General features: G+C 52.2%; 9 protein-coding genes across 9 annotated transcripts; 6 read left to right on the top strand and 3 right to left on the bottom strand.

Annotated features, from left to right (window-relative positions):
• Positions 1-65: 65 nt before the first annotated feature.
• Positions 66-1977, top strand: POSPLADRAFT_1176591 (hypothetical protein; the record flags this gene model as incomplete). Its single annotated transcript, XM_024488432.1, has 5 exons — positions 66-283; positions 336-907; positions 963-1145; positions 1197-1447; positions 1507-1977. The coding sequence occupies 5 exons, from the start codon at positions 66-68 to the stop codon at positions 1840-1842; spliced, it is 1560 nt and encodes a 519-aa protein (XP_024344486.1). The 3' UTR covers positions 1843-1977.
• A 92-nt stretch (positions 1978-2069) lies between these two features.
• On the bottom strand, positions 2070-3778 carry POSPLADRAFT_1068589 (hypothetical protein). The gene is made up of 7 exons (XM_024482307.1): positions 3617-3778; positions 3446-3561; positions 3333-3393; positions 2825-3279; positions 2668-2769; positions 2536-2614; positions 2070-2482 (listed from the first exon to the last, which is right to left on the bottom strand). The coding sequence occupies exons 1-7, from the start codon at positions 3743-3745 to the stop codon at positions 2213-2215; spliced, it is 1212 nt and encodes a 403-aa protein (XP_024344485.1). The 5' UTR covers positions 3746-3778; the 3' UTR covers positions 2070-2212.
• A 1402-nt stretch (positions 3779-5180) lies between these two features.
• Positions 5181-6898, top strand: POSPLADRAFT_1051819 (hypothetical protein; the record flags this gene model as incomplete). Its single annotated transcript, XM_024480211.1, has 11 exons — positions 5181-5223; positions 5307-5500; positions 5566-5626; positions 5677-5750; positions 5813-6061; positions 6136-6247; positions 6306-6454; positions 6531-6596; positions 6654-6714; positions 6771-6800; positions 6855-6898. The coding sequence occupies 11 exons, from the start codon at positions 5181-5183 to the stop codon at positions 6896-6898; spliced, it is 1083 nt and encodes a 360-aa protein (XP_024344484.1).
• A 3384-nt stretch (positions 6899-10282) lies between these two features.
• POSPLADRAFT_1128375 (hypothetical protein) lies at positions 10283-12215 on the top strand (the record flags this gene model as incomplete). Its single annotated transcript, XM_024483731.1, is given in 12 exon segments — positions 10283-10361; positions 10449-10501; positions 10565-10581; positions 10636-10701; positions 10721-10766; positions 10958-10987; positions 11185-11214; positions 11341-11459; positions 11517-11539; positions 11591-11735; positions 11826-11881; positions 11998-12215. 12 exon segments carry the CDS (start codon positions 10283-10285, stop codon positions 12213-12215), a joined length of 882 nt encoding a protein of 293 aa, XP_024344483.1.
• A 413-nt stretch (positions 12216-12628) lies between these two features.
• POSPLADRAFT_1127893 (hypothetical protein) lies at positions 12629-14887 on the bottom strand (the record flags this gene model as incomplete). The annotated part of the gene is made up of 6 exons (XM_024483678.1): positions 12629-13694; positions 13746-13999; positions 14050-14249; positions 14303-14437; positions 14543-14762; positions 14819-14887. 6 exons carry the CDS (start codon positions 14885-14887, stop codon positions 12629-12631), a joined length of 1944 nt encoding a protein of 647 aa, XP_024344482.1.
• A 661-nt stretch (positions 14888-15548) lies between these two features.
• On the top strand, positions 15549-17819 carry POSPLADRAFT_1051817 (hypothetical protein; the record flags this gene model as incomplete). Its single annotated transcript, XM_024480210.1, has 15 exons — positions 15549-15598; positions 15680-15713; positions 15770-16030; positions 16092-16161; positions 16217-16378; positions 16436-16875; positions 16929-16977; positions 17028-17044; positions 17101-17158; positions 17209-17224; positions 17273-17307; positions 17401-17433; positions 17487-17557; positions 17608-17718; positions 17778-17819. The coding sequence occupies 15 exons, from the start codon at positions 15549-15551 to the stop codon at positions 17817-17819; spliced, it is 1449 nt and encodes a 482-aa protein (XP_024344481.1).
• A 522-nt stretch (positions 17820-18341) lies between these two features.
• POSPLADRAFT_1128609 (hypothetical protein) lies at positions 18342-20646 on the top strand (the record flags this gene model as incomplete). Its single annotated transcript, XM_024483752.1, has 12 exons — positions 18342-18391; positions 18452-18506; positions 18570-18830; positions 18890-18959; positions 19017-19178; positions 19240-19682; positions 19905-19966; positions 20088-20158; positions 20217-20249; positions 20304-20374; positions 20428-20538; positions 20605-20646. 12 exons carry the CDS (start codon positions 18342-18344, stop codon positions 20644-20646), a joined length of 1431 nt encoding a protein of 476 aa, XP_024344480.1.
• A 483-nt stretch (positions 20647-21129) lies between these two features.
• POSPLADRAFT_1130122 (hypothetical protein) lies at positions 21130-22360 on the bottom strand (the record flags this gene model as incomplete). The annotated part of the gene is made up of 4 exons (XM_024483920.1): positions 21130-21911; positions 21962-22004; positions 22197-22198; positions 22321-22360. The coding sequence occupies 4 exons, from the start codon at positions 22358-22360 to the stop codon at positions 21130-21132; spliced, it is 867 nt and encodes a 288-aa protein (XP_024344479.1).
• A 3579-nt stretch (positions 22361-25939) lies between these two features.
• On the top strand, positions 25940-26808 carry POSPLADRAFT_1113756 (hypothetical protein; the record flags this gene model as incomplete). The annotated part of the gene is made up of 5 exons (XM_024483417.1): positions 25940-26034; positions 26090-26156; positions 26216-26458; positions 26509-26715; positions 26770-26808. Coding segments are annotated over 5 exons (651 nt in total), but the record flags the coding sequence as incomplete, so codon positions are not given.
• Between the last annotated feature and the right edge of the window lie 90 nt (positions 26809-26898).

The raw sequence follows: 26898 nt of genomic DNA, 5'->3' as shown, positions 1-26898 counted from the left end.
TTCTCACGCATTCTGGTTAGAATTTGAGCCCAAGGCAGCGTCTCAGCTCTGCTCACCTCGACGCTATGGCTCCCGCCAACACTCTCACTCGCGAGCAGGTCGCTTCTGCTCAGCTGAAGGGCGACTATTCCATCAAATCCGAAAGCTCAGCACCGCAATTGGACACCTCGCAATGGCCTCTGCTCCTGAAAAACTACGACAAGCTACTCGTGCGGTCGGCTCATTTCACCCCCATCCCGTCTGGGTGCAGCCCCTTAAAGCGGGACATTACCACGTACATCAAGTGAGTAGCGCTGCTTTGCAATATACTGCAAAAACTGAACCGTCCTTCCCAGGTCAGGTGTTATTAACCTGGACAAGCCGTCCAACCCGTCATCGCATGAAGTTGTAGCATGGCTACGAAGGATACTGAGGGTAGAAAAGACCGGACACAGTGGTACCCTGGACCCCAAGGTTACTGGGTGCTTGATTGTCTGCATTGACCGCGCGACAAGACTGGTCAAGTCTCAACAAGGAGCAGGGAAGGAGTATGTTGCTGTTCTCCGTCTTCACTCAAATCTGCCCAACCCCGCGGCCCTCCCTCGAGCCATCCAGACTCTTACTGGTGCCCTTTTCCAACGACCTCCCCTCATCTCTGCTGTCAAGCGTCAACTTCGCATTCGAACGATATATGAGTCTACACTCCTCGAATTTGATGAGAAGCGCAACCTTGCTGTATTCTGGGTCTCTTGCGAGGCAGGCACATACATCCGAACCCTCTGTGTCCATCTAGGCCTCATTCTGGGCGTTGGAGGTCACATGCAGGAGCTCCGCAGAGTGCGAAGTGGTGCATTAAGCGAGAACGACAGCATGGTAACGATGCACGATGTCCTGGACGCCCAGTGGGTGTACGACAACACACGAGACGGTAGGCCTTCACACCTACTCACACGTGCACTATAACTTAATACGCCGACCTACAGAGTCCTATTTGCGTCGTGTTATCCGACCGCTCGAGTCGCTGTTGGTTGGGTACAAGCGTATTGTGGTCAAGGACAGCGCCGTGAACGCTGTTTGCTACGGCGCGAAGCTCATGATTCCTGGATTGCTCCGTTACGAGGCTGACATCTCGTTGAACGAGGAGGTTGTGCTGATGACGACGAAAGGTATTAATCATCCCTCATAACTTATAGATATAGATGCTCAGTTTTAAATAGGTGAGGCAATCGCATTGGCAATCGCCCAAATGTCGACAGTGGAGCTCGCAACTTGCGACCATGGCGTGGTAGCCAAGGTCAAGCGGTGCATTATGGAGCGTGATACCTACCCACGGCGGTGGGGTCTTGGGCCGAAGGCCCTGGAGAAAAAGAAACTTGTCAAGGATGGCAAGTTGAGCAAGTTCGGTGAGAAGATTGACGGCGTCACACCCGCAGAATGGAGCCGAGACTACGTTGACTACTCGCGCGAGGTAAATTGGATGGCTGTTCATGGTTCCGTGTACGGGATTCTGACCAAGCTTCTCATTAGGAGCCTACGGCGGGCCCGTCAACGGCATCTGTTGCTCCTCCAGCAACGACTACTGAGACCCCTGCGGAGGCGAGCCCCTCGAAGGAGAAGGAGAAGAAGCGCAAGCGGAAATCCGAAGTTCCCGATATCGATGCCGACGTCTCCATGGCCGTGAAGGACGGTGCGACAGGGGAAGATGAGGCCGCACGCGCGGAGCGCAAGCGGCAGAAGAAGGAGAAAAAGGCAAAGGAGTCTGCGGAGAAAGACGAAGGTGCCGAGGACGAAGAGGCGCGACGAGAGCGCAAGCGGCCAAAGAAGGAGAAGAAGGCGCGGGAGTCGTTGGGCGGCGAGTCGTAGTGAGCGGACTTCTTGTGTCAGGTAGCATGAGCTGTGTCGCGAGTTGCATACCAAAATCATCATCTACTATGATGTTGCTACTGTCCTTGTTTATCTGTATTACAATCGATTACGTTGTGCATGCGATGATCCTGCTTCTTTTTGCTTGTGAGCATGGCTGTCGCCAAGTTGGATGTCACGGTCAACAAGTTTGTCAAGAGTCTCTAAATCAAGCGCTGGTGCTAATTGACGTATCAATGTAACATCAAATACGGCAGTGAGCTACAGTGATGCGTGTATCAAGATTCAGTTCAAAAGATCGTGTGGGGCCACATGCGTCATTACAAGTGATCACACGTAACATACCCGCCGAAACATGAACATTTCAAAATTATAAAAGTGCACCGATAAACGCTGCCGCCGAGCCGAAAACAAGGACGAAGTTCATGCTGAAGCTCGCGCTAGCGCCGCCGGGGGACTTCGTGGTCGTCGAGCCGGGGGCAGACGACGAGCCCGAGGCAGACACAGCATTCGTGCCGTTAAGTTCTATTGCAAGCTCCTGGAACGCGCTGAAATTACGCGGGCTATCGGCGACGGCATTGACGGCAAAGACCATGCCCATGCCGCAGTGGCTAGCACCGGTCGGGAGGTGTTGCTTGCACTGATGGTATATCGTGAGTGGGTGTATGCGTCTATGCTGGAATGAACACGCACGTAGAACCACAATGGCGCAGTATCGTTGACGGTGACGTTGAACGTGGGGAACTCGGTCGCGTTCGCGCCGACGGGCATGCTATAGATCATCGTTAGCCCCCAGAGGTCAGCGAACACGGCAACAAAACGCACAATCCTGAGTCCAGGCCGATGACTTCGCCAGTCGTCTCGTCGGTCAGGATACGGCACGGGTCAGCGAAGGCGGACTGGGTTGCGGTGTGGTTCTTCTGGTGGCTAAGAGCGTCATGAGCCGCGCCGCCTCATGCGTGAGCTAGCATGTTGTACTTACAACTGGAAGACGACTACGTCGCGCGGCGCTGCGGTGATGTTTGACGGCGTGTAGGTGAGCTGGCCGTCCGAGCCGCCAACGATGACCGTGTGCACGGTCCCGTCCAGCGACACAGGCGTGGCGGCCGGCGAGCCGGGGTACGACGAGTACGTCGTCGTCCACGAGGACGCCTGCACCGTGATCGTCTCAGTGACGACGCTCTCCGTCGGCGCAGCGGGGATCGTCACGCCGCCGTACGCAGCGGTCGTCCACGAGCCAGACGCTGCGGAGGACGATGCGGTTGCCGATGCGGACGCCTTGAACTGGGCGCCCTCGGCGAGCGCGTTGTTGAGGTAGTCCTGGAAGGAGGTGGAGGTCCCGTTCGCGCCGGGGTTCACGGCGAATACCATGCCGTTGCCGCAGTGACTCTCGGGGGTGTTGTCGGCCTGGCGGCAGTACACCCAGATAGGTTTTGTCTGCGGCGACGGTGTCAGATGCGAAAGCACAGGATCATTAGAGGGACACCCACATCATTGACAGTCACACTGAACGTGGGGAAGTCGTCTGTATCGGTGGCAGAGACAGGCATACTGCGTCGCATGTTGAGAGGCAAAACCTTGGTAGCCGTGCAATTTAACTCACAATCCAGAGTCAAACCCGCCGGAGATCTTGTGACACGGGTCACTGAAGGATGACTGTGTGGCGGTGTGGTTCTTCTGATGAAAGTGGAAGACAACTTGGTCCCCAACGGAAGCAGACTGACGCAACGGCCTTCAGTCCACGCTTCCTCAAGCCGCGCTGGCAGGCACTTACAATAAAGCTGGGGGTGTAAGTCAGCGCCCCTGCGGCGCTGCCGACGACAATGTCGTGAATAGTACTCTGGGCATCGGCCGACTTGGCCAGCGCCAGACACAGGAACAAAGCCGTCGTAGAGAACAACATGAATATACGGCGAATATGTTAAAACAGGCAGCGACTGGGAAAAGGGGAGAGACAAAGTTCGATGGGTCCATACGAGGGGTGTGCACACATTTTATACCTCGAGCTTCGGGTGGCAGTGGGGTCGAAATTAGCTTAGCGTACCTGTCGTATTGTTTGGGATGTGCGCGCACCCAACCAGCACGCAGATCAGGGGCGGACCAAGCTCGGGGACGTGTTTGGGCAACCCGCTGCCAAGAGACAATTAGAAAGACTTTCGCGCCTGCCTCGCAATGAACAAAAGACTTGATTGGCTAACCTACGCCGGGCTCAGGGGCAGACATGGGGAGCTCACCGACGCACCATGAGTGGCCGCAACGAGTGTTGCTAAGTTTAGATCAATAGAATAGGAGCCCACGTAGGAATAGATTTCGAAGTGTTCGAATTCAAGGTGTACGAGCCATTCCTTGGACATTGATGGCCTCATTGGAGGCCACGCTATATGCAGGATGGTATTTGAGCATGTATGGGATCGAGATTGATCTTCGTGAACGGTAACCGTGATACTGGCCGCTCAGAAAGAAATGTGCGATGCGTGGCTCAGCTTTCAAACAATCAAAATGCGGGGACTCGATCGTGCTATGCTCTCTGCACAGCCAATGACCGCGGAGCAATCGGTGACTATGCCAAATATGGTAGGTATAGTGAACGACTCACAGCTGTGCGGGGAGGAGCGGGAGCGGGATCATTGCCTCTTAACATACATGATGATACTGCAGGGCGTTCTCGGAGAAAAAGCTCATATGAGACCGGGACTCTTAGGCTGCGGTATTCGGCGGCCAATGGGCACCGCGTGCGGCCAAGGATCCGCTTCGATATTTAGGCTCGCAGCAGGCCTATCTTGTTGAGACAGTGGTAGACGTGAACAGCACTCCCTCAAAAGAGATGGGCGTCAAGTGGGCTACTGTTGCACTGTGATGGCTTGAATGGCGAGAGTAATGAGACAGATCCGACCTGCTCCGTTTGAAGGAATTTCAAGACTACAACTTGCCGCAATGACTAGACCGGAGTAAAAGCATGACAGATCCTTGACGAAAGTTTTATCAAGAAGTCGAGACGCTGCCATGCACTGCATATTGACATGGTGATGCCGTGTTTCGTCGCACGGTCACGGTCACAGACCGGGTTTCATGCATCACACATTAGGTGTACGAGCCAATGGGGAACGATCGATCAAAAGGCGATAGAGTCACGAGATGTGACCAGGGAGGCTGTTGGATGATGATGAGAGGGAAATCAGAGCAGCTGATGGACGAGTTGCGAATGAAGCAGCATCCCTTATATACCCCAGACTAGTCCCTCTAGATCCATCTATCTTCGTCCGTTATAATCCTTTCTTTCGCTATTACGCTTTTCTAGTCTTTGCTTGCCCGCTCACTTCTCCAATTTCGCCCACCCAATGTCCCGCAAGAACCCCAAGCCGCTTCCCAAGTTTGAAGTGGGTGAGTGCGCGCACGTCTTGTGCGCCTGACCACCGACTGCGCACGACAAGCGAACGAGCACTGACAGCGAACCCATCACACAGGCGAACACTATGTCATTCTACACGGCCTCGGGGAAGGCGCGTACGGCACCGTCGCGGCTGCGCTGCACAAGCCCTCTGGAAGAGAGGTCGCTATCAAGAAGGTCCTCCCTTTCGAACACACCCTTTTTTGTCTCCGCACACTACGAGAGCTCAAGCTCCTCAAGTTCTTCTCCGAGTCATGCGTCAACGAGAATGTGCGTAATGGTCACCGTTCTGTGCCAAAGGCGTCCTAACGTCACGATCGGTTCTCTGACTTCAGATCATCTCCATTCTCGACATCATCAAACCTCCTTCGATAGAAGAGTTCAAGGAGATCTACTGTATGTTCACCTCTCAGCGAAGGTGCCGTTCAGTGCTGACGATGAGGCAGTCATCCAGGAGCTTATGCAGACTGACCTTCACCGCGTGATCCGTACGCAACAACTCACAGACGACCATTGCCAGGTACGCTTGATGCGTTCAGCCTAGCTGTATCTCCCTTCGCTCACACTGCATCACCCGATCAGTACTTCGTCTACCAGACACTGCGTGCCCTAAAGACGATGCACTCGGCGGACATCGTGCACCGCGATCTCAAGCCAGCCAACCTGCTCCTCAACGCGAACTGCGATCTCAAAGTATGCGACTTTGGCCTTGCGCGGAGCACACGATCCACGAACCCCGGTGGGAAGGAGGTCGGCCTCATGACGGAGTACGTCGCAACGCGGTGGTACCGTGCGCCGGAGATCATGCTGTCCTTCAAAATGTATACCAAGGTGCACTAGGTTCCATGGCGATCGCGATCAGCTGACTCACTGTATCATTTCACTCCTCCCGCACATGCACGCAGGCCATCGATATCTGGGCCGTGGGCTGCATTTTGGCAGAGCTACTCAACGGGCGCCCACTTTTCCCCGGCCGTGACTACGGGCACCAGCTCGACCTGATCCTAGACGTCATCGGTAGGCACTTTCGCTGTCAGTATCATTTCATCTTACTAACACCGTCGTTCGTTGGCAGGGACACCAACATTGGAGGAGTTCTACGGCATCACGTCGCGCCGGTCGCGCGACTACATCCGCGCGCTGCCCATCAAGAAGCGGCGGTCATTCACCGCGCTCTTCCCCAAGGCCTCGCCGGAGGCACTAGACTTCCTCGCAAAGACGCTCGTACGTCAACAGCTTGCGTGTCCGTGACCGCTTGGCTGATGATGCGCGCCCGTTCCGCGTCCGTTTCCACTGCCAGACCTTCGATCCGAAGAAGCGCCTGACTGTCGACCAGGCGTTAGAGCACCCCTACCTCTCCGCATATGTACGCGTATTATTTGTGAGCAGGGCGTACATTTGACTGATCGGCGTGATACTGCAGCACGATCCGGAAGATGAGCCCGCGGTTTCTTCGCTCGACTCGGAGTACTTCGAGTTTGACTGTAAGCGCATCATGTCTTTTTAGTGATCCGAAGCTCAGACGCGTGTTGGCGGATAGATCTCGACTTGAACAAAGACGAACTGAAAGGTTCGTATTCGTGCTGCAATTCCGAGGCGTTCCCTGACCGTCTTTTCTTGGCAGAACTGCTGTATGCGGAAGTGAAATCTTTCGTGCCTTGTATTTGATGGACCGACCCAACAAGTAGTCACAGCACAAGCTCTATCAGGCGTAGACGCCGCCGATGGCAGTCTTACCTGCGCACATAAGCTCGTTGCATGTCACCCACTCTATGTGATACCTGAAGATGTATACCGCACACTGATCGATACGCTGTCCATGTCGTTATTATGATCCCAGTATTTATTTGCCTCACTTTGGATAATAGAAACATCGAGAACGCACGCACAATGTAAAACTACGTTTACCTTTGCTCTAATATATACTGCAGCAACATCTCCTGTGCCAAATTTGCGCGCGAAGGTCACCTCAGCATGAGGCTGCCTTCATCACACTGACATTGAGTCAATGTCCGGAGATTGCAACGAACTCATATTCATGCAGGGCAATACTGCGCCCCCTTGAACATCCTGTCTGCCGCGGTTCCTGAATTTTAACATTGTGTGAGCGTAATTGACATAAGAAACTAGGGCGGGCTTTTACGATGAGCTGGTGTGTGGGACCGTGTGGCACTGGAATGTCCTATTCAGCAGCCGACCCTACAGACTCGGCTTGATGTCATAGTTGAGCAGGAGGTGTGCTATCAGCGATTTCATGATGTAGGACGCGATGAACCTTCCTGGCTATGTGAGTTGTATACATGAGCTCCTCCAAAGGCGGGGTATGCGTAGGAGCATTCACACTGTAGATGATGGTTAGTCTACAATGTACACGAAGGGAATGAGAGATTCTGGCTAGAGCTCACTAGCGATGTTTGCTATAGCCGAATACTAATTAGTGGGATGACGTCCGGATCATGAGGACCCCCGAATATTGGGGAGGAACCATGATCCCATTCCGGACAAATCTGGGCGATTTTGGACCCTGATCCCTGATCTTTTCCCGGACAAAACCAGTCTGTCGTAACCCTCATCCCTGGTATGATTTCCGGACATACTCCGGCCAATGCCGGAAGCCTGATCCGAAGACGGACAAGTCTGCTCCGCGCTTATGCTTGGCCAGGTTTGCACGTCCGCTGTCATGTGACATGCATGCGGACGATCCCACGACGTCGCGTCATGTCGTGCTCGAGGATAATATATTGAATGTTAGTATTTCTGCACTCTGTACATGTCTACTTATAGTATCAAAATGTGGGCTCATTAGCGGCCGGTATTCTAAGTGCCTCTCGTTTGCGCACATTTCGTCAGATTTTTTTTTGCCATCTATATAGTTCACATCACATAACTACAGACGAGTGCATTCTCAGACTCGACAATGCTACTTTTTCTGAGCACCCCAAGCTGCCTATCTCATATCACGGCAGTGAAAATGCTTGGTGCTGCGCGCAAGAAGACAAAGAAAGCGGCCACCTCTAAAATCACACAGGTCCAGGGGACAAAGGTGCTTGAACAGAGTTCATATTGCGAAGCTACATAGCACAAGTATGAGTGTCCAGTCCACATAACGATGTCAGAATCGAAGTCGGGGGCGAAATTGTGTTTCTGGGAACCCTGATCCATCATTTCCGGACAAATCGCCGATTTTCGACACCCTGGTCCAAAAAGATACAAATTCCGGACATTTTTGCCTAAATCAGGCCGCAGCCTGATTTTTTCCGGACATATCAGCCCGAAAATCGGAAATTTCTGCCGTACAAATCGACCAACTTTTGAGAAATTGGGATCAGGGTTCCCCCCCTATATTCGGGGGTCCTGGATCATGCCGCTGTTATTTGCTCTTACCGTCTCGCCCTGCCTCTGCGACCCCTTGGTCATGGCGAAACGCGTCGACTGCCATTGGATCCGGATAGTACTCATCATCACGATGGACCGCGTACGTCACGGCATTAGAGAACCCGCAGGGACGGTGCCATCGCAAAATGAGTGGTCTCGCATGGCCTTCTTGGGCACGCTCACTGCATGGCCTCAGTCAGACATCGGCTTGCCGGAAAGTCTAGTGTGGATCTTGCTGAACCCCAGCGAATTGGGGCGTTGCGGCCCCATGAAGAGGCCACCCGTCTTCACGAGTTGATTGATAGCTTCTTTCGTCCTTCCACGCGCCCGGATCACGCGCTCCATTCCCTCTCGAAGTGGCTCGACGCACTGCATATTCGACAGGAGGTTGTTTACTGGATTAATGAGTGTCTGTTTTGGGTTTGTGAGACGAGCAACAAAGCAGAACAGACGGTGCATACCGCGGATCGTCAACGGATGGTCGCCATGCTGAGCGCCGGCTCACGATTCGCGAGCTGGGATCATCTCGGTGGAGCCTAGACTGATGGACGAGTCGCTCCTCGAGACTTCAACTCGGTATCAGGACAGCAAAGGTCGAAATCTGCCAGGCTGTGAGGTGCGCACGATAGCAATACTTCATTGATGATGAAGTACGATGAGTTCCCAGATGTTTCAATGATACCGAGTCGGCAGTGACACTGATCGTTGAGCATGAGCGGAGGGCTGTAGGGTCTTAACTACAGAGCAAGTGGGTAACTCTTTTGGGAAGCTGAATGTATTGGTGGCTTGTCGACTGAGAAGATAACTGGGCGGAACCGATTAGAACCACGGTTTAATTCCTGATCTGATCGCTGAACGTCAGTTCATGAGCCTCTTCCATATGCACTGAAGCAAATTCCGTAAGCACCTGGCAGTTCAGTGTTGTATCGTTGATATCCTGTCTTTCACGACCCGATGGTCTGTATGCCGTGCGCCTTTCTTCTAATAATAGTGGAGGACCTGTATGCCATCAGGTATTTGTGAACAGCCTGTCTAGTTCCGGAGCTGACACGACGTTGTACGTTTCTAGCTTCGACATCTCAGTGGCGACATCAGCCAGTAGCCTGAGGTTGTTCCGAACAAGTATTATGGCATGGGCCGAAGCAACGTGCCACAAGGGCAAGCGAGATTCGAGCTCTACCGCTTCCTCATGCAAGGGTGATGAAACCCACTCGCATTGCGATATTCACTGTCCTACTGAGGGAACAATGTAAGTGTTCCCTTGTTCGGCATGCATCCTTCAGATGACGATGAGACCTGGACGATGGGTTGCTATCAATTTCACGGAGAAGAAGCATAGCTGGCAGTTCCGTGGACGCTGGCTATTGATATGTATGTGTACTTCGCAACGCGGCACATCCCATATACGGTCCTGAGGTCCATCCGATCGCGCCGTTCGCCCTCACATGGTACGTCGTATCCCATGCAATGATTTTTGACAGTATGATATGATCATGCAGGCATTGCTTGTAGCGGCAACCATGTGATGAACTCTGTACGGGTCTCAAGTCCATTATGGCAGTGTTGTACTCTACAGAGTATAAAACCTCAGGCAGCGAGCTACTGCCCTGCAAGCATTGGTACCTGTAGCCCGTTGCTAGAACGTTCTCGATCCGACTATCTCCTTTCTAAAGTATCATGTCTGCTGCCCAGCTGGCGGAGTACAAAGAGCTGATGCACACATTCCATGTGCTGCAAAGCTCTGACATTTCTACTGGTATGTAATTTGACATTCATATTTCTTCCCGATAATCGTGTTATGGTATGATATTAATGATATTAATTGATAACTATATGTAACAAGCTGCGGCAATGTCTTGGGTCGCTTATGACATTGTTCTGACATTCGGAGAAGAGGTGAGTGTAGTCTACACGATACAACACTTGTTTGTGCACCCATGTTCACATGTAATCTCACAGATAGAGTTCATCTGGAAGTAGGTTTATAGCTCTGGGACACAAGTATAAGAATTCAAAATCATCTCTGTTAGAGCCAAATGGTCATTGCCCAAGTGTTTGTACATTGCTGCACGGTACTATGGCCTGATAACTCTCATGTGAGTAACATCTATACAGTTGTGCAATAAGTTCTCAACCTATTGCTTTAGAGTGTATATTGCAGGTGTGTTGTTTTCTTCTGAGAATCTCTGAGGTCTAATTTTGTCAATTGCCATTATAGTGACACTCCTTTCAAATCCATCTGAAACAGTAAGTTACATAGTATTACTAGGATTTGTGAGATGTTGCTGATAAGACATCAAGCTGTATGGGAATTTGTAACATATATGTTCTATGTCTGATGTGTTTTTCCAGATGTGGAGCATGGCAATGGTTCATTGGACTGTATGTTTATGCTGTTGATTATAGATTCAATGAATTACTGACTAAATGACCCAATGGGTACAGTGGTGTCATATTTTTTGTTGCTGTTGTTGACTTGATATTGTTACTGCGGATTGATGCTTTATATGGCCGAAAAAAGAAAGGTAAAATGATACAGCCAATTCTATAGGTGACTTGTGATGCTGATTATTGCATAGTCTTCATACCACTACTTATTTTGTACATTGGTGAGTCAAGTATATTGTTTATAAGCCGCAAGTCTAATAATAGTTCAAACTGCACAATAGTTGAGGTTGCTGTGAGTTGATGCATCTTTCATATTTGCTATCAGATTTCAAACAATTATTTTGCAGCTTGCAACCAGTGTTGGCATTGTTGTCATCAAGCAAACTGTGCAATTCAGCAAACCTGCATATATTCCTATAACTGGGTGTTATAACAAGCCCCCTGCACATGTTGTTCTATATGCCTGGTATGTTGCACACTGTTTAAGGGCTTACTAGTATGTATAACACTATGTATCCTGCAGGATCCCTTCTCTTGTGATAGCCTGTATGCAGCCTTAAATGTACAATGATTACTTCATTACTAACCTAACAACAGGGATCTTCTATGGTCTCACAGTTTACAGGCTGTTCAAGGAACTGAAGATACAGTCTTGGTTCACTTTCACAGCAGCAAGTGGAGGGGATCATGCAGCTTCCATAATTCACATATTTTTCCGGGATGGATCTATCTGGTTTGGATTGTAAGTACAAACAAGTATAATGTTGTCCAATAGCTGATTACTTGATCAAGGGCATTCTGTGAGATAAAACATCAGAATATTAGTTTATAGTACTCATTATGATGTAGCTGTGGTTCTCATCACAGTTGTATTTCAAGCAGTGGGAGGTGTATTGGTAGCATTAGGTCCACAGTGAGCACTGTAATATCTTTCTGTTCTGACTGGTCTCAAACACTACTATTATTTATAGATGGCTTTGTGCAACATACTCTGTATTGGTTAGTGAGCAATTACTATACTGGTTTCAAATGTTTCAACTTTTCACACAGGGATCCCGACTCATCCTCAATCTTCGGACAGCATCCAAACCGGATGCAAATTTGGATTCCACAGGTCTTTCTTATGCCTCATTCGAAGCAAGAGACAATTTCCAAGTGGCAAGGCAGTCAGGGAATGACACCCTTGAAGATATGGATTTCTCAGGACATGATGATATTTTGATGGAGGAGTTCTGACGCTCTCGATGTTATACGTTCACCTTCGTGATGTTGGGATATTCCTTCTTGACGCTTTCGTATTCCTAGCGGGACCTTGATCTCTGTCGTGCCTTGACGTACTGTACGCCGGTCGATGCCTTCGCTGTCTCGTTTCGAGGGTTTTGAAATGAACAAGTTCGAGAATGAGCATTATTACAAGTCCCTGATGCGATAACGAGGTCAAATGAATATTGTAAACAATGCTTGTCTGTTGGAACAATTGCTTGGAGAATATATACGATACGTTAGTCAATGCGTTCTGAGCAAACATCGTATCTACGTGAAACCGGGTGTCCGGACAGGTCAGCATGCATCGATCGGAATGCAAGATATACACAGGACGTGTAATTTCAAGTGAGTAGTGGTGAGCCGGGAGGCTCAAAAACGCGGCGCCCTTCCCGTCCAGAACCCCGTGGCAACACCCTCGACACCGAAGTCCCCGAACCGTGTATCCGCCTCGAGCTCCGTGCCATACATTGTCCGTTTCATGGGCGCAGCCGGCGTATCCGGCGGAAGAGGCAGCGCAGTCAACCCAAGGCCGTGCCCGACCTCCGTGCTCGATATCGGCGTGGGCTCGGCGCCGAGCTCGGGTACCGTGGCCAACGACGGTGTGCGCATCAGCGCCGCGGGATTAACGGTGCCTTCTGCGCCTGGACTTTCACTAGACTGTGGACGGGACGCCTGTGTAGCAGCGGAGCGCGGCCGCCTGGGTGGGCCCAGTGGGTGGAACAGATCATTGCGTTCACGCCTACCGCCACGATCAATATACCCACCTATAGGGCTTGTAGTCGCGCCGGGAGTGGGTGAGATTGGGGGCTCGGGGTATATGAACGACGGCATGGTTTCGCCATACGGGCCAACGGGCGTAGACGTGACCGGAGGGAACATTGGATGGCTAAAAGTGAAAGTGAACGGAGTAGTAGTAGCCTGTTGAACGTTCTCGTTCGCGTTTGCCGTAGCAGTCACAGGCCCGTGACCATTCCCGTTGCCGACAGGAGGGGCGAATCCGGCTGGCGGCAGGTCGAGGTAATCCGATAAATTCGGTGGGGGATCACTATACGTCTCTAGGAGTTCTTGTTCTTCTGGTCCACTAAACACGGTGAATGCGGGCCGACTAGGTGCGGGTGCGGGTGCGGTGTCCTCGAGAGGCGGAGACTCGTGAGAAGAAGACCGTAAACCACCCGGCACCTTCGGACTAAGTTTTGCACGTTTCTTCGTAGGTCGAATCACGCCTTGCTCAAGTTCCTTCTCGCCTGTTTTGCCTGCATCGGCGGCCCCTGTGCCAGGGCTATCATCTGAATCCCTTAGCCGCTTGCCCAGAAGACTCTGAGACAGCCCAGCAGTGGACGGATTAGCCGTCTTACCGCCTTGTACAGTGGGCTCTGATGGTTGGTCGTCGACTTCCATGGGAGAAATTATCGTTGGTGGACTGCTGTGCTGGTCTCTGATGCAACATGTCAGTTGAATTCATTATCGTAGTAATAGAAGAGCTTACATCGCGCGGGCCTTCCCTGCGCTTTTGGCAGATTGACGGGGAGACGAAGAAATCGCGCCTGCGAATGCAGCCTCCTTGAGAGTTTCGATCTCAGCTTCAAGCTGTGCTATACGGCTGGTCTCGGAGCGGAGCCTCTCGACTTCGGACGTTAGTCCTGACAGCTGTGTTTTGAGTGTCTGAATGTCAGCCACCTGCAGGGTCAGCTGTTGCAATTCTGCCTGCAGCGACTGCATTTGTTGCTTTAGCGGTTGCATCTAGAATTCTATGGTCACAATCGAGACCGGTTACACTGAGTGAAACATACTATTGCATCCGTATAATGGTTAGACTCTTCAGGTATGCGAGATGATGAGGCGCCCTCTCCTCCGAATAGGCTACCCTGAGGAAGGCCCAGGTCATGCTGCGTCCCCGACGGACCCGCCACAGCGGCTTTGTGAGGGTCGAGAATGAGAACACGAGGCGCAGTATCCAAGTCAAAGTACAAACCTTCTGCCTCTGTAGGTTCTAAAATACACGCGGTTAATGAGCGAGAAATGGCAGCAAAGTCGACTACGTACCCTCTTCCTCCTGAATGGGGGCTTCCGATGGCTTGATACTCCTACTCACTTTCCCCCGTGGTGTTTTCGGGACACTCAGCGACCTTGTAATAGCGCGTGCACCACTCCCCCCTGCTAGGGTTGGTCGACCAACACCTAGACGATATTGTGTTTGTTTCGCCTTTCTTATACGAGGAATGTTTGAGGGAGGGAGGCGTGGCGTAGGGGCGGGGGGTACAGAACTCCGAGCCGCCTGTTGACCTTCCGCTGCAGTCTCTTCTTCGTCGTCAGTGTCATGTATAATGACGGAACTGCCTGACATCCCTCTCGGGCGAGAGTCGATTGTGGAACGACTGACAACCCTGATAGAAGCCGACCGCCTTGCCTGTGTGTCAGGGACTGGACGAGTACGCGGTTGCATAGTATCCAAGAGTAGGTCGACAAGGGCCTCAGACTTTAGGTTGGCTTTTATCCCGTGGTCCTGACGGCGAACTCAGTCGGTAGGTTCCACGGCGAAGCACAAGCAATGGGACACACTTTGCATAGTTTCTGGAGATCAACTCGCTTCATGTTCTCCAAAGTCTTGCGATCAAGATGTAAGGCCATGTTGGCGAAAGCCAATGGCCGCGTCTGAGGGAGAAGAAAGCAAGAAACAGGCTGCAGTAGCAAATGCAGCGGAAAGAGGCTGGTTCGGGACAGGTTGGATTGTATGGCCTCACGAGCGACCAAACAACGCGACGCGAACAGACTGACACGTGATCAGCATGGGCCACAGTTTCCCCCTTCTTTCTTCCTTTTTTGGCAAGCTGCGACGCCATGCTAACCGAGTGAAAGTTCCGACCCGGTTCTAAACCAATATGACTGCTGGAACATTGAACTTACTCACTTCGTGGGCATTGCTTCGTGCATCCCTCTGGTGTTCCGAACACTCCCTTTTTGGACATGATGCACGAATAATCCCCTGCGAGACTTCGAAGTCGAGTTGAGAGTAATCTTTCGAACCTTGGTTGCTCCGGTCATCTTTGTGTCGTGTCCCGGTCCGTGTAACCGCGAACTCTGCTGCTCGTCGGTGGCTTATCGAAACGGAGAAGGCCTCAGGATAGGCAGTGAGAGTTGTTTATAACCCATGTGCATGATCACCTGCTAGGAGGGGTCCCGACGCCGTTCATACATGCCGTGAACGATTGCCGAGCGGTTACTGGGGCGTGTTCGCCTGTCCGAAAGCTTTCTCTTTGCTCTGTTCCTTGTCAGTGCTGTGGACATTTCTATGGCTCGCGTGTGGTCGTTGAGCGAAGTTGCACGGCACAATTCACCCAGGTGAGTTGTTACTAAGACTAATAGACCCTCGCCTACCTCGCCTACTCATCGCTTGCGTAGTTCATGTTGGGTGATAATCAGTGACAGAGTATACGATGTGACTGAATTTCTGCCTGTAAGTCCCGTACTCAGGTATTGTGCGAGCTCGAGTCAACTCGCACCTATGTGCAGGAGCACCCGGGAGGGGCCAAAATCATCCTGAAGTATGCCGGGCGTGACGCCACTGCAGCGTACGAGCCAATTCATCCCAAGGATGCACTTGAAAAGAATCTGTCACCAGAGAAGCATTTGGGCAGCATTGATAGCACTGGAGCTAGGGAGCTCAAAGAGGAGCAAGCCTCACGTAAGAAGACTCAAGACGAAATCCGCGTGGAGCGAGCCAAGGCAATAAAGCGGCCTATCAATCACATTCTTAGTTTACAGGACATGGAGGTAAGATTTGAGCAGGTCCACGCGAAACCTAGACAGCAACATAAAAGGTTAATTTTATCAGAACGTCGCCCGTGAAGTACTGTCCCACAAAACATGGGCGTTCTATAGGTCCGCTGCAGACGACGAAATCAGTGCGCATATATGAATCACGGACTGGTAATCTCCGCTGATTGACCATCTACACAGCGTACAATGAGAATCGACTGGCCTTCTCCCGGTTCTTTTTCCACCCGCGTGTCCTGAGACCCATCTCGAACGTCGACCCTTCCACGACCATATTGGGGTTCCCTAGCTCGCTGCCGATATTTGTCAGTGCTGCATCACTGGGCAAGCTTGGGCATCCCCTTGGTCAGTAGGACATGTCCATAAGCTCCTGCTAACCAACTTACATACTGCCTATGGAAGGTGAGGTCAACATCACCCGCGGCGCAGGACGTACCGGCATCATACAGATGGTGTCCACCTACTCGTCATGCTCTCATGCAGAAATAGCGGCAGCCCGTGTCAATGCCTCTCAGCCACTTTTTCTCCAGCTGTACAAGGATAAGAACAGCCCCGTGTCAGAGAAACTACTGCGAGATGTCGAAGGGCTTGGCTACAATGCAATTTTCCTCACAGTGGATGCGCCCCTTAACGGGAACCGCGAGCGCGATCTCCGCGCGCCTTTCGAGCTCGAGGAGCAGGAGCGGTTGGTCGAAGAAGCAAAGAATCCCATGGGCAATGCGGGCGAAATGCCCGAGAGGCCAGAAGATGCGGACAACACACTAGTGGAAGGTGAACTGGTCCTGATTGGTACATCTGGAGGGCTGCGGACTACCGGCGATTTGGACCAGTCATGGGAGGTGGTAAGATTGACCGTGAGCTGTGGGCGCAATGCAGGATTCAGAAATACCTTTAGACACTGCCGTGGCTCCGGAGAACGACAAAGCTTCCAATTGTTTTGAAGGGTGCGTACTATGGCTCACATTCCACATAATGCCGTTAATGCCACGACTAGGCATTCAGACTGTTGCGGTGGGTTCGGCCTCTTCGTGATATGTGCGAATGGCAAAACTGAAAGACGATCATAGGATGCTGTCAAGGCGGTTGAAGTCGGCGTTGACGGAATATTGCTGTCTAATCACGGTGGTAAGTGCAATCCACTATTGGAAAGGACGGACCCTGAATCCTGCACGCAGGTCGACAGATGGAATAGTTAGTTTCTCGAGGTGCATGATACTGCGTGTTTCTCACTTTTAGCAGCTCTCTTCCGCCGCTGGAAGTCCTCTATAGAATTCGTAAAGAGCGTCCAGACGTTTTGGATAAGATTGAAGGCGAGCATTCCACCTTTTAACCCGTCGGGACCGAGTACTCAATCATAGGTTCTCCAGTTTACATCGACGGCGGCGTGCATCGCGGCACAGGTAATGGAACCCATATAAATCGCAGACGTCTTATTCATTATTTCATATGTTAGATGTGTTGAAGGCACTTTGTCTCGGGGCCAAGGCTGTCGGTCTTGGGCGGGCATTTCACTTTGCACTCAGTGTATGTTTGACACGGTCCTTCACGGCCCCTTGGTGCTGATAGATAATTAGGCATATGGTGAGGCTGGCGTTGTTCAGACAGTGCGCATTCTTCAGCGCGAGATCATTCTCGGAATGCGATTGCTGGGTGCAACTCGTTTGAGCGACTTGACGCCAGAGATGGTCAGTTATTCTGCAACAATACAGTTTTCTAGGTGTCTTATAGGTCTCACGCCGTATAGGTGGAGCGTGTTGACTGGCAGCCATTCCTCTCGAAGTTGTGATGGGGTCGTCTACACAGCTGCGTCGTGACGCTACCACACGCTTGGCGATCCGACTGTATGTTTGTTACCTTGTGTGGATGAGGTCTCGTCTACGATGTATGTAGAGTGACTATAGACTGAGCTTGATGTGTGTCGTCCGTTTTCTGAGAGACAGCATTGGCGCCTTGACGGAAAGACCGGGCCGCTAAACATAGCGTTGGTAAATTGTGCGACTGGTTCAGTACGTACTGAAGCTTGTCCATTGGCAACGCGGCATCACATCATCCAGTGACTCAGTGACCCCCTCGAATGGTCATGGTCATGGGAGCGCATAAATGCCACAATTCGGTGCTTTCTTGTATCTCCGGGCAGCCGAATGCCCCGTAAAGAAGACGAGACACCTACGACCGGTTCCGTCTCGCGCACCCATCGGCAGTGGTCCCGACATTAATATCCACGATTGTCTCGCCAATCCCACGACCCCTTCCTGTCCTCACTCACAGGTTAATCACGCAACAATTCAGAAAGAATTTGAGAGTAGCTATGTCGCGAACCCATTCATTACAGGACGTTGCTCAGCACAACTCGGCAAGGTACGCCCGCACAGTGTTTACAGCCTGCTTTCGGCGAGTGATCATTTGCGGACAAAATAGTTCCTGTTGGGTCATTATCAGTGACAAGGTCTATGATGTTACTGATTTCTTGCCTGTGAGTTTCGCGGGATACAGTTGTGACGAATGCAGATTGAGTACGCGTTTCTTCGTGCAATAGGAACATCCGGGCGGCGCAAAAATCATCTTGAAATATGCGGGTCGAGATGCAACGGCGGCGTACGAGCCCATTCATCCTCCTGATGCCTTAGACAAGAACCTGCCGCCGGAGAAGCATCTGGGTAGTGTTGATACTTCGAGTGCCAAGACACTTCAGCAAGAACGCGAATCCCGGAAGAAGACCAAAGATGAGATTCGTATGGAGCAGGCTCAAACTAGGAAGCCTCAAATCAACCAAATTTTGAGTCTGCGGGATATGGAGGTCAGTGGCTTCATTCGTCAGTCACTGAGCCGCAAGCTTCATGACGTCGCTTTGCTCAGAACGTTGCCCTCAATGTGATTTCCTACAAGGCGAAGGCATACTATTATTCTGCTGCTGATGACGAACTGAGTACGCTGTCGATCCCCCTTCATGGTTATACAAGCACAACTGAGAAGATTTATACAGCGAATGCCGAAAATGCTCGTGCCTTCTCTCGCTTCTTTTTCCACCCACGGGTGCTCCGGCCAATATCAAAAGTCGATGTCTCCACTAGTATCCTCGGTATCAAATCGTCTATACCAGTGTTCGCCAGTGGAGCTGCGCTTGCTAAGCTTGGACATCCCCTCGGTATGCCCTCTCTCGTTGAGTCGCTGTTACGTTCTCTTCGACTCATACCTTGGTTCCGCAGGCGAAGCCAACATCACTCGCGGCGCGGGCCGTACCAACATCATCCAGATGGTATCCTCCAACGCGTCCCTCTCGCCCTCACAAATAGCGGAAGCCCGTCTGTCGCCCTCGCAGCCGCTCTTCTTCCAGTTATACAAGCATGGGGACAACCGCGTCGCAGAACAGCGAGTGCGCGAGGTCGAGAACCTCGGGTACAGGGCCATCTTCTTAACTGTGGATGCACCTGTCTCGGGTAACCGTGAACGCGACATTCGCGCGCCATTCGAACTTGAGGAACAAAGGCGCGAGTCGGACACGTCTACCGCTCCCGACGCCCAGAGGACGACTGGGGAGATGCCGAGGCAACCCGAAGATGCTGAGAAGGAGTTGGATAATCAAGTCAATTTCTTCGGAACTGCGGGCGCACTCTTGGCGAACATGGATCTGGACATGACGTTCACCAAGGTTGGTCAATATCTTTACAACCTTTGAAAACCCCTTATTCATGAGTACTAGACAATTCCTTGGCTCCGTAGCGTTACAAAGCTGCCCATAGTTTTGAAAGGTAGGCTTTGAACATCTTGTTGTACGAAGCGAGGATATTGAATATCAAATAGGTATTCAGTGTGTCGCGGTGAGCAGGTCAGCCATTGCACCCAGTATTATCTTGACGGGCCAGCGGGACAGGACGCTGTGCTTGCCGCAGAGGCGGGTGTAGACGGCATACTACTCTCAAACCACGGCGGCGAGTCTACATACACTAATCGCGTCGTCTTGCCATCCTAATTTCCCGGTTGCAGGACGCCAGCTGGAATAGTAAGCCCTCACATCCACATATACGCAAAAATAGACACCCACATAGGTCTTTAGTTCGCTACCGCCTCTAGAAGTCTTGTACAGACTGCGTCAGCAGCGTCCAGATGTATTCGACAAGCTGGAAGGTCGGCTATTGCGCCTCATCTAGGTAGGTATCTGGCGTTAACGTTTCATCATCATCAGTGTATATCGATGGTGGTGTACGCCGAGGAACAGGTATGCCATACGTGCCTGTCCTACCATCTTTATCTAACAAAAATACACCCGCAGACGTGTTGAAAGCGCTATGCCTGGGTGCGAAAGCAGTCGGTCTCGGGCGACCGTTCTTGTACGCGCAAAGTGTAGGACCCTCATGCGCTCTGACGTATCGGCGTTACTCACGGCTCATTTCCAGGCTTACGGCGAGGCTGGCGTCGTCCAAGCTGTGCGTATTCTTCAGCGCGAGATCGTCCTCGGAATGCGTCTTCTGGGTGCGACGAGTGTCAGCGAACTGGTTCCCGAGATGGTGAGTATTTTTTAGAAGTAAGTATTTGTCATGCCGGCTCATCGGGCCTTTGGCGGATGTGCATAGGTGGAGAGGGTGGACTGGCAACCACATCTCGCCAAGCTATGAGCAACAGTGTATCCGCGATCTATGCGCGAGGGTTGTATGGATTCCACGAGGTTCAAATGTATTGTTGTTACGACCCTGTTACCAGAGGCTCTGTGCATAGCCGATAGCGGGCTGAAGCTTACAAAAAGTACTAATGCTATGCAACGTGAAGCGTGAGATGCCTCAAGGTACCTCTCCAATTCATCATAAAGTGAATCATGGTGATGCTGGCTGATTTCAAACAGCCCACGAGTGTATATTATTCACCCAGCGAACAAGTGAGTGTCCAGTTATACGACTATGCATAGCAATATAGCGATGCCTCGCTGCGGCACGCTGTCGCTGTTTTGAAACAATTGAGAACGGCGACTGACAGGGCAGGACAAGACTTGTATTGTCGCTGTGCGTGGTGTTTACTGTGTCTCCATGACCCCAAGGGGAGACTTGCTGCATAGTGCGTTCCCACATGATGGGTATATGCTAGGAGCCGTGCCTAAAATAGAGCTATAGATACAACTGGTAAAGATGTGACTCGATGAGACCAATAGGAGCAGATATATGGTCATACATGTTATAATGATACATTTTTTCGTTCTTCATGACAGCTGTGAGAAGCGAACAGTTAGTGTCCCGTGCCACTGTGACAAATTGGCGGCTCACTGGGAAGGGGGCAACCTCATCTAATACCTTCGCGGCGCCCTGAACGATGATCTCCCATTCAGTCTTGTGCAACCTGTCTGCAAAGCTCTCCACGGAGTCATCTTTCTTGATCTCGATCTCCCGCACAAGCAAGGGCTCTCCGCGATCTACTTCCTTGACCACGCGGTGGACCATGACCCCCGAGTGTGAGATTTCGCCCTTCTGGAAAGCCTCGTACGCTCTTTCGATGGCGTTCGCACCGTCGAAGGCACCAGGCAGCGCAGGGTGAAGATTGATGACTGGGATAGGCTTCTCCACCTTTTCTTCGCCCTCAAGTACTCGGTCGCCGTTTATCACATCGAGAAATCCGTCACCCATAATATGCATCCAGCCAGCGAGGACGACCAGGTCCGGCTTCTCCCTGATTATGATTCGGGCAACTTCGACATCGTAGTCATCCCGCGTTCTGCCCGGATTGGCTTTCAGGAAAGGCTGGAGGGCAAGGTAGGCGGTGGGTATCGGTGGATCTGCCTGAGATGCTCTGGTAAGGCCATATGCGGCCTTGCGGTTGGAGAGCACGAGTGATATGCGTGTGTCAGGCAGAGCCGGAGTGTTCTGTGCGTCAACGAGGGCTTGCAGATTAGTGCCTGCAGAACTCCTGTCACGATATCTAGACCGAGTTTGCTGGAGAACATACCTGAGCCCGAGATGAGGACTACTATGCGCCTCTGCGTCGAAGGCTGTACATGAGACATGAGGGCGGGGTAAGGACGCGAGTCGCAGAGACCCTCATACTCAAAGCCAGATCTAGAAAATCGCGATCGACTGCACGTGGTCGCGACGCGATCGGCTGGTAGCGCTTCATTCGACCTTAATTTCCTCGCTAATTAATGAAAGCTCCGCAAATGAATAGCTTGAGACTGAGGACCTACTTCTGCACCGTATATGATGACAGCAGACTACTCTCAAAGTTGTGCTTTAGGCGTATGCTCTTGGGCTCGGCTCAGGTATGTGTTCCATGTGCTGATCCCTGCCGGTCCGGTTGCTCACACTAACCATGATTCGCCTTCTCATAGCCGGGCTCCTCGTTGATCATCGTGGGCAGGTCAGCATGTCGTCGGGCGAGGATGATCATGGGTGCCTGGTATCAAGCAAACAAATCACCGTCGTGACGTTTAGAGGATAAGCGCTCTGGAATTCCCCCTCCGATTTTGTCCCACCCTGGTCGTCAAGGCTGAGGGGCAGGCCTGCATCTCACTCATCTTCTCCTTTCATATTCGTTCTCTGTCCAACTTTCTCTTTCTTCGTCTGAACACGAGACTGCAGGACGCCACGCTCTCTCTGCGGTACCGAAGTCTCGCTGCCGCTCGTACCCCTGCTGACGCTGCGCCCGGGGCGTGCACTATCTCGCGCGTCGATCTCGTGGTGCTCTTCAGCCGGACTGACACAGCCTGCGAATTCATCCACGCTGGTCTTTCATTCATTGCTCCCGCTGGATTCCTACGAATCCTCGCCGCAGGGTGCCTCGCTAGCGTGACATATTCTGTCATTTCTTTGAATTTCGACAGCGTTCCAAACAACTAGTGCGCGCATGGCTGGAATTGCGGCCGCGTTCAAAACTCTGAGCGATGATCACATTGTGGGTGCTACATTCTGGCTGGCGAATTTCTGACTCATGGCCTTCGCAGGTCCAATATCTTCTCGCGGACGTTCCATTCTTTTGTGTGGGGATTTTGTCCCTCGGCGTATTTACCTTCTTCGTCTTCATGAAGCGTGCAGATAGGTATGCCTCTCCACGACGTTAGTCTCAATTACTCACATGATGCACCAAAGCGTTTTGTTTGCACTCCACATGGCGGTACTTGTCGCGTTCATAGCTGCAATTCTCGACCTTGTGCAGATGCTTCTCCGCGGCTCAGATGATGTGGACAAGGCCATTGGGCTCAAGGGCGTTGAGGGGCTTATCGTCGCTCGAGAGGTAGGTTTTGCGCTGTCGTTCGGCCTGCGCTTTCTGTTTTACTGGGGCTTCGTCGCCCAACCAATCCCAGGCGAGTCACCGGCTGTGAACGGTGCAAAGCACAACGGTAGCTGGGGCCGTTGGGGCGTGTTGGGCATCATCTTGGAAATGTTTACTCTAACATTGACTCTTGTCATCCCTGTCCTGCAAATCCTCTACCGGAACATCGTCGTGCTTTACCGGATCGGGGCGTTATACGAGGTGGAGGCTGCTCTCCAGATCGTGCTGTCTGTGATCTTCATCTTGAAACTGCTCCTAAATTGCTGGATTCGAAAACTGGCGAACACGAGCGTGATCCCGACTAGATACACCCTAGCGAGTTACTCACCAGTCATCACCGCCCTCCTGCTCAGCGGCTTGATCGGTATTGGAAATGCAGCAATGTGTACGTCCGTTTGAACAGATCGTTCATAGATATCCAGATAGCTCATCAACCTTGCATGCTGCAGTCGAATTTACGGAAACCGTACTAGGGCGATTTCTCCAAGCCATCGAATTTTACATCTTGATCGTATACATGCTTTCGAGCGCGTTTTACCATCTTCGTCGCCGCTCCTGGTGTCCCAAGCGTTCATCCATCGTGGACTCCAAGTCCTCACCCGATTATATGGCGCAAGTAAACGTGCCGGAGGGAGTAATTTGTATCACCCCGCCCGTCATCTCCTCTCCCGATCTTCTCTCTGTTGTCGGACAAGACGTGAACAGTTTGACGTCGCGTCTAGCCATTGCCCCGCAAGGGTCTGCTACCTCTCGGATGTCGTCTTGGTTTAACGTCAGTAGGATCTCCGAGCGCCTTTCTGGCCGAGGAAATTCATCATCTCCACAACAGGATGAAGCTCGTCTATGGAGCCAGGATCAGGCAGAGCGAGGGTACTCTCTGGACGGCCGTGACTTGAAGGACGGACATCGCGATTCGGGCATTGACCTCGATACACCCCAGTCTTATAACGCAAGCCAGCCGTTGGGTACCGCGAAGTGGCAGGATCCCGTGTATACCTCCGTGATAAAGTCTTCCTTGGCTTCAACCCCGCCAGCGAGCTCAACGCAGCAGTATTACGTTCCTCGCGTCGTGTCTCCTGAAAGCCAACGCACCAAACCGAGACTTTCCCCGGAGTTGGCTAAAATCACCATCCCCGAGCGCACCTACACCCGCCAAGGCGCTACTGAGAGGCAGCATACGTCGCCCACACCGTCCATATACGAGTCGCCGCCGTCCATGTACGGCTCCCCACTCTCGGGTGTGGACGACATTGTGCGCAGCATCGCGAGCTTCGACAGCCGCACGCTCGATTTCCCCCCGATGCGCTCTAATCGTGACCCCTCCGACGCGCCGCTGTACTCTGCGCGCTCATCGCACGTCTCAGAGCTCATCCGCCAGCAGGCGGAGCTCGACAAGTCGATTGAGGCGCTTCGGCTGCTGTCGCCCGCGGAGAGGAGTTTGTTGTCCAGCGACGAGGAGGGGGGCGGCGTCACGCGCTCACAGAGCGACCTGTCGCTGAGCAACTTCCCCGAGCCACCTTGGGGCCGCGCGAGTGACAGCAGCACGATCTCGATGATGCCCCCACCGGTGCCCCCGCTTACCATCAAGAAGACAGACCAAGCGGTGATCGCAGAGGCCGTTGATCGTGGTCAGGCGTCACGTATGCTGGGACCCACAGAAGAACAGCCCCCGGATGTCGCGGAGGACCTGTCTGATGAGCTGGAGTCAGCATTGCTCAACAATAGAAGCCGTATCAACTCCGGAGGAACTCAATACGAGATCACGTCGTTCATTGGCGGTTAGTCTTTTGTGAGGAATTGATCAGTGAGGGGTCTGACTGAAAGAATGTTTCCTGCAGGGTTGACGCGACATGACGGCCAAGAACTTGGCTCATTCTCCTCACAGTCCCTCACACAAGGCGGCCAACTCATACCACCTAAGGCGCCTTGGAAACACGGCCCCTCAGATAGCTTCGAGTCGCTTCGCTCAATGCAGCCTTCGATCGTAATCGAAGATGCAGAGAGTACTATTCCGTTGCGAACAGCAGACATTCCCCACTCAGGATCTCCTCCAAAACTGGCTTTCTCTGCTGTTCGTTTCAGCAGGCCAGTCGGGCTGCCCCCGCGGCCACGCTTACAGTCAGCGGACGTGCTAAGCCCTGTACCTGAGACCCCATCGAGTCGATAACCGGCTCGGGTAGGCACAGCGCGTCCCAGCTGCGCATTCGAGTCCTAGCTGTCCACTGGTGGCATTTACTTCGTTACATCCGCACGGACGGAATTTACCCGTTGGCATTGGGCTTTCATTATTGGAGTCTTCCTTTCCTTCCTGATGTGTTGGAGAAATGATAGTGTACTCTCTACAAATAGTAGTCATGGTTGGCAACCCCAGCGCGTCCTCACTGGAGTGGTTTGTATGATTGTCTTGCCAAGCTGTTTGTAGTTTCGATCTCGTCTTCGACTGTATGGCTGTAAAATGTATCCGTGCGTCTCATAGCATGTGGACGACGACTGAGATGTGTCATGTCGGCAAGCGCGGGGTGAACAGAGCGACGATCGCGTTGCACGTGGGCGGGCACGGATGCGCATGACGTCACGCGTCACCCTTGCGGCGTGCATCATGGCACTGCGCTTAACCTGTCGCAACCCCTTTCTCCTTTCCTATCCAACCTTTTCACTATGTCGACGTTTCCGGATTACTACAAGTTACTTGATATCCCGCATAGTGCAACGGCAGACCAGATTAGACAAGCGTACAGGGTGCAGTCACTGAAGTGAGTTCTCCTGACCGCCGATGCATGGTTGCGGCTCATCCATGTAGTGGTGCAGGACACATCCGGATCGTTTGACCAAGGCAACCGTGGAAGAGAAAAAGGCTGCGACTGAGCGTTTCCAGGTACGTAGTATAATGCTAGTCAACGTATACAAGCAACTGATCTGATCTGAGCATTACAGGCAGTAGCGGATGCGTACTACGTTCTCTCCGATGCAACGAGGAGGAAAGAGTACGATGCGTTGTATGCATCGCGTGGCCCTCAGGAGAAGACCAATGAACCGAACGCTTCGGCTAATTTCTTCTCCGCATTTGCTAGTATGTTCGGTGGAGGCTCATCCTCGGCAGGGAACGCGGGCTCCTCTACCGGAGCAGCTGGTGAGAGGCCTGATGCTGACCATGTATTCGCCGATGTGTTCGAGGAGGTGTGTGCAACTTCTCCCCATAGTCTTTCTGGTACTCACTCCCCTTGTAGCTTTTCACACCGGAAGTTCAGCGCCATGCACCATGGTGGGCTTGGTTTGGAGCGGTTTCTGGCGCTGGACTCGGCTTTATAGTCGCCAATATACCTGGGGCAATGGTTGGCGCATACGCAGGCAATCGACTTGGCGCTATCAGAGATGCGAAGGGGAAGAGTGTAGCAGCCGTGTTCTCTCAACTCGGCGGCTCCCAGAAGGCAGAGGTAAGAACATGCAGCATCTGTTAACACGACCCACTGTTCTGATGTCATTGCCAGATCTTGCGTGCCTTGGCTGCGAAAGTGTTGGGTGCTGCAGCCACCTCGTTCTAAGCCAGACACAAACATTTTGATGACACTTCCATGATATCCCATTCTGCGTCTTACGGGTGCTTACTATCGATTGTA

The sequence above is a fragment of the Postia placenta genome (genome assembly GCF_002117355.1).
Source record: "Postia placenta MAD-698-R-SB12 unplaced genomic scaffold POSPLAscaffold_1, whole genome shotgun sequence".
Taxonomy (NCBI): Eukaryota; Fungi; Basidiomycota; class Agaricomycetes; order Polyporales; family Adustoporiaceae; genus Rhodonia; species Rhodonia placenta.
This window is presented reverse-complemented; position numbering and strand designations above follow the sequence as displayed.